The sequence below is a fragment of the Vicia villosa genome, linkage group LG2 (assembly GCF_029867415.1).
Source record: "Vicia villosa cultivar HV-30 ecotype Madison, WI linkage group LG2, Vvil1.0, whole genome shotgun sequence".
NCBI lineage: Eukaryota > Viridiplantae > Streptophyta > Magnoliopsida > Fabales > Fabaceae > Vicia > Vicia villosa.
In genome coordinates, this window is record NC_081181.1 from 146,338,345 (window position 1) to 146,347,275 (window position 8,931).

Genomic DNA, 8,931 nt, shown 5'->3' on the forward strand with positions numbered 1-8,931 from the left:
GTATCAGAACATTGTTGAATGTACCAGAGCATCATCTGAGCATCTCTACATCCTGAAATGTTACAGAACAAAAACTAAACGACAAAAAGTCAGCATGAACGAGTTAGAACATAAAATGTATGTTTGAACACATTATATGAATCAGAGCCATATAGGCTGAAATAATGTATCAGAGCAAATAATGTATCAGAGCCATAACATTATATGTATCAGAGCAAATAGAATTTTGTCAGAATAAATAGACAAATATAGATCAAATTCTATTATCAGTGCTTCTGATTCATTCTTCTTTCTTGCTTCTGATTTCTGAAGCTTGACAGCACTCAGCTTGCTTCAGTTTCCATGGTTTTGCTTCTTGTGTTTGCTTTGAAGATTTTCTTCACTTCTTTATACCTGCAAAACACTTAAACCATATAGAACTTGCAGTTCTTGTTAGTGAATATGTGGGAGCTTTACCCAGCAACTGATAGATTAATCAAATCATTTATCATTTATCTTCTCCCCCTTTTTGTCATAACATCAAAAAGAATATTTCAAAATGATTCAGATGTATAAAACGACAAATAATTCAAAAGAATGTAAAAGCAAAGAAACTTTTCATTGATAATAAAACAAGGATTACAAGAACGGAATGCAGGAAAACAGATGCAACAAGGAGAGGAAACTACAAAGAACAAAAGACTAAGATCCTAGCCTACGCAAAATCCGCGCCAGAACATCATGAATCCCGTCAGTGCTTGTAGCTTGCCTTGTCATGAAGGAACGAAACTCAGCATTGGCTGCTTCTTGCGCGTCCAAACGAGAAGCCAGCATAGCTTGATTCTGATGAAGAGTTTCCATGGTCTCCATCAGAGCTGAGGTTTCACCAGAAGAAGAAGCACCAGTATTTCTGCCCAGAGGGACAGCAATCTCAGCAGGGTGATCTTCTGGAAGATCTTCAGCTTGTGCATCTTCCATTTCCTCGTCTGAGTTTGACTCAGAAGTAGCCTTAGCATATTCTGGTTCAGGCAGCTCAGAAGTTCCATCTTCCAATGCTTGAAGAATAGCTGCTAGGTTTGTTGGAGGAGTAGGACCAGCAACTTCAGCACGATAAACCACTACTGGAAAGACCATGTGAGGTGCTTTTTCAGAAGGGTTCATTCTGAACCAGTTGAACAGCCACTGAAAATCTCCAGTCAGCACAGGAAACCATGGTCTCCACACCACGATGTCTCTGCAGAGATTTTCTTCTTCCAACTCATCTGCTGGTATCTTCCTTTCAAGAACATTTCTGTTCCTGATGAGATGGTGATGGCTGCTCTCACCAACTTCCAACCGGAGACCACGAACACCAGGAGCTTCAGACATAATCCTTCTCTGAGTGTCTGTAGCCTTATCCAGAAAATCCTGACGAAAGGTATTCCAAAGGTTGTTTGTAGCATACTCATCCAGATGATTAAGGTGAGCAGCACCTAGAATCTCCAACCAGCCATTTACATCAGCATGTAAAAGCTCCAGATATGTTTGAGTGGTAGGGGTTGGAGGGTTGACAGTGAACCTTGAGTCGGGAAGAACAACACTATAGGGATTAGGTGTTCTGGTGGGAAAAGGGTATGAGAGAGATGAAGAAATATCTGATGGAAGGGTTGAAGGAGAGGAGATATCAGATGGTGAAGAAGGTGGTTCCGAGAGGATGAATGAGGAGGAAGAGGTGGTGGAGGTCTTTGAAGAGGGGGATGATTGAGGGGAACCGTCAAGGGGTTGATACACTTTGAGAGGGTCATAGGAGATCCTAACTCTTTTAGGTTTGGTTTCTGGTTCAGCAGATGCCTTTCTCTTTTGTTTCCTATCATTGTCTTGATTCCCAGAGCTTGACGATGGATTCATGATGAATTTTCAGATATTGGAAACTGCTAGGGTTTATGATATGAAAAGAGAGAGAGACGAAAAAGAAACCGAATGCAGAGAGAGAGAAATATGAGAGGGAAAAGAAACGTTTGAAGAGTATAAAAAGAAAACTGAAAGAGAGTAAATGATGAAAAGCATTTAATGTTACGTGACATGAGGAGAGATAATAATGACAAAAGACGTGATTTGCACAGTTACCTAAGTAGACGTCCCCTCAACTGCACGCACGCTTGTCCAGGAATAGTGAACACGTGTTTACCATCTGAATAGCCAGTTACAGCTGTTTTGCTTTTATAGAGATTCTGAATCAACTTAGACACTGAAACGTTAGTAATAACTGAATCACAATTTCTAATTGATTTCTATCAGAACTTAAAAAAAATTTCATATCAAAGGATACTCATACGTAAGAATTTCTCATCTTCTCATTCTGAGCTTGTTTCTGAAGACCCAATTTGTGCCGATTATATTGAATCCATCTGGTCTAGGAACAAGATCCCAAACATCATTCCTTGTAAACTGATTCAGTTCTTCTTGCATAGCAATTATCCAGTCTGGATCTTCTAGAGCATGATCAACAGAAGTTGGCTCGATCAAAGATACAAGACCTAATTGACAGTCTGCATTGTTCTTAAGGAATGCTCTTGTTCTGATTGGATCATCCTTCTTTCCAAGAATGACATCTTCTGAATGACCAGAGATGAGTCTGGATGATCTTCTGACAGATGGTTCTTCAGAAATACTTAGATCCTCCAGAGAAGCTGATACTTGATCTTCAGATTCTTTGCTTCTGAGAAGCTCTGCTTCTGATGCGTTGCTTCTTGGCTCAACAACTTCTGATATATCAATATCACAATCTGCAAAATTATCAAACTGCTTTGGTTTTTCAGAACCAAGCTTATCATCAAACCTGATATTGATTGATTCTTCTACAATCAATGTTTCAGTATTGTATACTCTGTAGCCTTTTGAGCGTTCAGAATATCCAAGAAGGAAACATTTTTGTGCTTTGGAATCAAACTTACCAAGATGATCTTTAGTGTTCAGAATAAAGCATACACATCCAAAAGGATGGAAATATGAAATGTTGGGCTTTCTATTCTTCCACAATTCATAGGGAGTCTTATTTAGAATAGGTCTGATAGAGATTCTATTCTGAATATAGCATGCAGTGTTTATTGCTTCTGCCCAGAAATGCTTAGCCATATTGGTTTCATTGATCATGGTTCTGGCCATTTCTTGCAGAGTCCTATTCTTTCGTTCTACAAACCCATTTTGCTGTGGAGTTCTAGGACAAGAGAAATCATGGGCAATACCATTTTCTTTGAAGAACTCTTCAAAGGATCTGTTCTCAAATTCACCACCATGATCACTTCTGACCTTTATGATTTTACACTCTTTTTCAGATTGAATCTGAATGCAGAAATCAAAGAACACTGAATGAGTCTCATCCTTGTGTTTCAAGAATTTTACCCATGTCCAGCGGCTATAATCATCTACGATGACTAATCCATATTTCTTCCCTCTGACAGATGCTGTTTTGACTGGGCCAAACAGATGAATGTGCAAGAGTTCTAATGGCCTTGAGGTAGAAACAACATTCTTGGACTTGAATGCAGGTTTGGAGAACTTGCCCTTCTGACATGCTTCACAAAGAGCATCTGATTTGAATTTCAGATTAGGGAGTCCTCTGACCAGATTCAGTTTGTTAATCTGAGAAATCTTTCTCAAACTAGCATGACCTAATCTTCTGTGCCAGACCCACTGCTCTTCAGAAACAGACATAAGACAAGTCACCTTCTGACTCATAAGATCTTGCAGATCTGTCTTATAAATGTTGTTCTTCCTCTTGCCTGTAAATAGGATTGAGCCATCCTTCTGATTTACAGCCTTGCAAGATTCTTGATTAAAGATTATATCATAACCATTGTCACTCAATTGACTGATAGATAAGAGGTTATGTGTTAATCCTTCTACAAGAAGTACATTAGAAATGGAAGGAGAGTTACCAGACTTTATAGTTCCAGAGCCAATTATCTTGCCCTTCTGATCTCCTCCAAACTTGACTTCTCCTCCAGACTTAAACACCAGGTCTTGGAACATAGACCTTCTTCCTGTCATGTGTCGCGAGCATCCAGAGTCCAGGTACCATGACATGTTGTGCTTTGTCCTTTTTGCAGTCAAGGATATCTGCAATAGGAATAATCTTATCCTTAGGTACCCACATTTTCTTGGGTCCTTTCTTGTTAGATTTTCTCAAGTTCTGATTGAACTTGGGTTTAACATTGTAAGCAATAGGAGGAACAGCATGATAATTTTTAATGTGAGTTTCATGATATTTCCTAGGTTGTGTCACATGCTTTTTGGTGTGTGTTATGTGAAAACTTTGAGCATGTGAAGTGTGCCTAATATCATGGGAGTGGCCATACTTGAACTGATCATACAATGGCTTGTATGTGATTTTCATTTCATCAACAGGTTCAAGTTTGTATGGGGTTTCACCCTCAAAACCAATGCCGACTCTTTTGTTTCCAGACACAGCATATATCATAGAAGCTAGCTGACTTCTGCCAATACTTCTAGATAAGAACTTCCTGAAACTTAAATCATATTCTTTCAGAATATGGTTTAGACTAGGAGTGGATTTTTCTGAATCAGAAGGGGATCCAACATTATTGGATAATTTTAAAAGTTTTTCTTTTAATTCAGAATTTTCCAACTCAAGCTTCTTTGTTTCAAATTCAAATAGCTTTTTCAGCTTTTTGTATTTGAGACTAATCTGAGACTTGAGTTCCAGTAGTTCAGTTAGACCGGAAACTAACTCATCTCTAGTAAGTTCAGAAAATACCTCTTCAGAATCTGATTCTGATGTAGATTCTGATCCGTCATCTTCTGTCGCCTTCAGCGCACAGTTGGCCTGCTCATCTTCTGATTCTGAATCATCTTCTGACTCATCCCAGGTTGCCATAAGACTTTTCTTCTTATGAAACTTCTTCTTGGGATTTTCCTTCTGAAGATTTGGACATTCATTCTTGTAGTGTCCAGGCTCATTGCATTCATAGCACATGACTTTCTTCTTGTCAAATCTTCTGTCATCGGAAGATTCTCCACGTTCAAATTTCTTTGAACTTCTGAAGCCTCTGAACTTCCTTTGCTTGGTCTTCCAGAGTTGATTTAGCCTTCTGGAGATCAGGGACAGTTCATCTTCTTCTTCAGATTCTGATTCTTCAGGATCTTCTTCTCTAGCCTGAAAAGCGTTAGTGCATTTCTTGATATTGGATTTTAATGCAATAGACTTACCTTTCTTTTGAGGCTCATTTGCGTCCAGCTCTATTTCATGACTCCTCAAGGCACTGATAAGCTCTTCCAGAGAAACTTCATTCAGATTCTTTGCAATCTTGAATGCAGTCACCATAGGACCCCATCTTCTGGGTAAGCTTCTGATGATCTTCTTTACGTGATCAGCCTTGGTGTATCCCTTGTCAAGAACTCTCAATCCAGCAGTAAGAGTTTGAAATCTTGAAAACATCTTTTCAATGTCTTCATCATCCTCCATCTTGAAGGCTTCATACTTCTGGATTAAAGCTAGAGCTTTAGTCTCCTTGACTTGAGCATTTCCTTCATGAGTCATTTTCAAGGACTCATATATGTCATAGGCCGTTTCCCTGTTAGATATCTTCTCATACTCAGCATGAGAGATAGCATTCAGCAAAACAGTTCTGCATTTATGATGATTCCTGAAAAGCTTCTTCTGATCATCATTCATTTCTTGCCTTGACAGCTTTACGCCACTGGCATTTACTGGATGTTTGTAACCATCCATCAGAAGATCCCATAGATCACCATCTAGACCCAGAAAGTAACTTTCCAGTTTATCTTTCCAGTATTCAAAGTTTTCACCATCAAATACCGGCGGTCTAGTATAACCATTGTTACCGTTGTATTGCTCAGCAGAGCCAGATGTAGATGCAGGTGTAGGTGTAGACTTTTCACTTTCATCAACCATCTTTTACTGAAGCGTTTTTCTCTTCCTGAATCTTTTCTAAACACGGTTAAGTGCTTGCACCTTAGAACCGGCGCTCTGATACCAATTGAAGGATAGAAAAACACTTAGAAAGGGGGGGTTTGAATAAGTGTAGCTTTAAAAACTTGACAGATAAAAATAAATTGCACAGTTATTTTTATCCTGGTTCGTTGTTAACTAAACTACTCCAGTCCACCCCCGCAGAGATGATTTACCTCAACTGAGGATTTAATCCACTAATCGCACGGATTACAATGGTTTTCCACTTAGTCCGCAACTAAGTCTTCCAGAGTCTTCTGATCACACACTGATCACTCCAGGAACAACTGCTTAGATACCCTCTAAGACTTTTCTAGAGTCTACTGATCAACACGATCACTCTAGTTACAATCTGCTTAGTTCACTCCTAAGACTTCCTAGAGTATTCTGATCAACACGATCACTCTAGTTCCTTACACCTTAATGTAATTCTAAGAGTATTACAAATGCTTCTTAAAAGCGATAATCACAACTGTGATATTTCTCTTAATCGTTTAAGCTTAATCTCACTAATATATTACAACAGCAATGTAGTGAGCTTTGATGAAGATGAAGATTCTGAGTTTAGATTTGAACAGAGTTTCAGCAAGTTGATATAAGTTGTTTTGGTGCAGAATCGTTAAAATCGTCAACCTTGCTTCTCATCAGAACTTCATATTTATGGGCGTTGGAGAAGATGACCGTTGAATGCATTTAATGCTTTGCGTGTTCCGTACAACATCGCATTTAATGTTATACGCTTTTGTCAACTACCTCGAGCCTTGTTCACGCTGTGTCTACTGACGTAGCCTTTAATAGCTTTTAACGTTCCTTTTGTCAGTCAGCGTAGCTTGCCACTTGTACTTTCTTCTGATCTGATGTTTGTGAATACAACGTTTGAATATCATCAGAGTCAAACAGCTTGGTGCATAGCATCTTCTGATCTTCTGACCTTGAAGTGCTTCTGAGCGTGATACCATCTTCTGAGCTTCAGTGCTTCTGATCTCTTGTTCTTCTGATGCTTCCATAGACCCATGTTCTGATTCTGCTTCGACCATCTTCTGATGTCTTGCCAGACCATGTTCTGATGTTGCATGCTGAACCCTTTGAGACAAAGCTTCTGAGCGCTGAATTATGCGTACTCTTTATATATATTTCCTGAAAAGGAAATTGCATTGGATTAGAGTACCATATAATCTTAAGCAAAATTCATATTATTGTTATCATCAAAACTAAGATAATTGATCAGAACAAATCTTGTTCTAACACCAATTTCTCTTAATTCTTGAATAAGATTTTTTTGTTGAACAAACCAAATGCATAACATCAACTACATCCTAAGAATGTTGTTGTAAAGCTTGACAAAGAACATTTGTAATCTCCATAATTTCTTTCATCAAATGCAATATGAATATGAAATCAAATGACTTCAAATAATTGTAAGCACTATCACCATCTCCACGTGAAGCATAACTTAATCCTTCATTTGCAAATTTTCTTGAATAGAACAAGTTGCTTCATACATATTTATCAAGCTAGAAATAGAAGAGAAATGTGATCCCCAATGAGTATCCCCTGCTCGCTTCAAAATATCAATTTGATTTTCACCTTTACCCGTTACAATCTCACCAATCTCTAATAAATGCTCAATTTCATCTAATTGGGAAGCTTGTAACTCGTCATGGCGCTTTGTAGAAGAACAAACAACATTGACAATTAAAGTCAACTTCTCAAAGAATTGATGAATTGGTTTAACTTCTCTTGATGAAGTAACCAAAGCAAGTTGCAATCAATGAGCAAAACAATGAACATAATATGCATAAGGACAATCCTTCATAAAAAGTGCTTGTAAACCGTTCCGTTCTCCTCTCATATGGCTAGCACCATCATACCCTTGACCATGAATATTTGAGACATCAAGATTATGCAGAGAAAATATATCACAAACTTTTTGCTTAAGAGTTAAAGATGTAGTGTCATTAACACGTGCAAGGCCAAAAAATCTCTCTTGTATAAAACCATCTTTATCAACAAATCTCAAAACAAGAGACATTTGCTCTTTTTTGGATTCATGATGCGCTTCATCTACAATTATACAAAATTTGGAATCACCAATTTCTTTACGGATATACTTTTTCACCCTACTTGAAAGAATATGCAAGATCTCTTTTTGAATTATATGTGAAGTATACTCGCTGTTACATGGAGCATTTTCCAACACAACTTTTGCAACTTCATCATTACAACATGCTAAGAGTTTTATCAACTCAAGAAAATTACCTTGGTTTGATGATGTTGTACTTTCATCGTGACCTCTAAAAGCACACACTTAAAAGGTTAACCAATAAGCAATGTCAATTGAAGTCTTGAGACATAGTCGATTCTTCATTATATTAATTGAACTTTGAGCTTGAACAATATTCCTAATGTGACCATCTTGATTCAATAAGTCTTGACAAACTTTCATAGCATTATTATGTGGTGAACAAGGATCTTTCCCTATGTGTTTAAGAAATGCACAATTCTTTCCATTTCTAACTTTCTTCCAACCTCTAAAACCTGTAGAAATGAAGACATCGGAACCAGGGCGTCCACTTGGTCTTTTGCTAAAAAGATAACATGGTAAGCAATAAGCAACATCTTCTAAGGGTGAATATTCTAATCATAAAGGAAAAAGGCTAAACCAAGCGTGTTGAAAGTGTCTTTGATGATCTTCTTTACCAGATAATGGATATTGCTCTAAATTCATTTGATATGGACCCCATTTTAAATAAGCTAGCTCTTCGTATTTCATTCATTTGATTTACATTATATTCCCACATTGAAGGTCGTTTTCTAGGACCGCATTCTAAAGAATTCTCAATGTCATCCGAACAAACTCTATTAATATTTTCTTCAATTCTTGGATTCCCAAGAACTATTTGAGGTTCGGGAATAGGTGTGAAATCCTCTTCATCTCTTTCTTTCCTCTTGAAAAAAGAATCAATTTTTCTACTCTTCAT

At 37.8% G+C, this 8,931-nt stretch overlaps 1 protein-coding gene across 1 annotated transcript; it reads right to left on the reverse strand.

The window, feature by feature from the left end:
• Positions 1-7,718: 7,718 nt before the first annotated feature.
• On the reverse strand, positions 7,719-8,931 carry LOC131650249 (uncharacterized). The gene is made up of 3 exons (XM_058919970.1): positions 8,651-8,931; positions 8,363-8,535; positions 7,719-8,257 (listed from the first exon to the last, which is right to left on the reverse strand). The coding sequence occupies exons 1-3, from the start codon at positions 8,929-8,931 to the stop codon at positions 7,719-7,721; spliced, it is 993 nt and encodes a 330-aa protein (XP_058775953.1).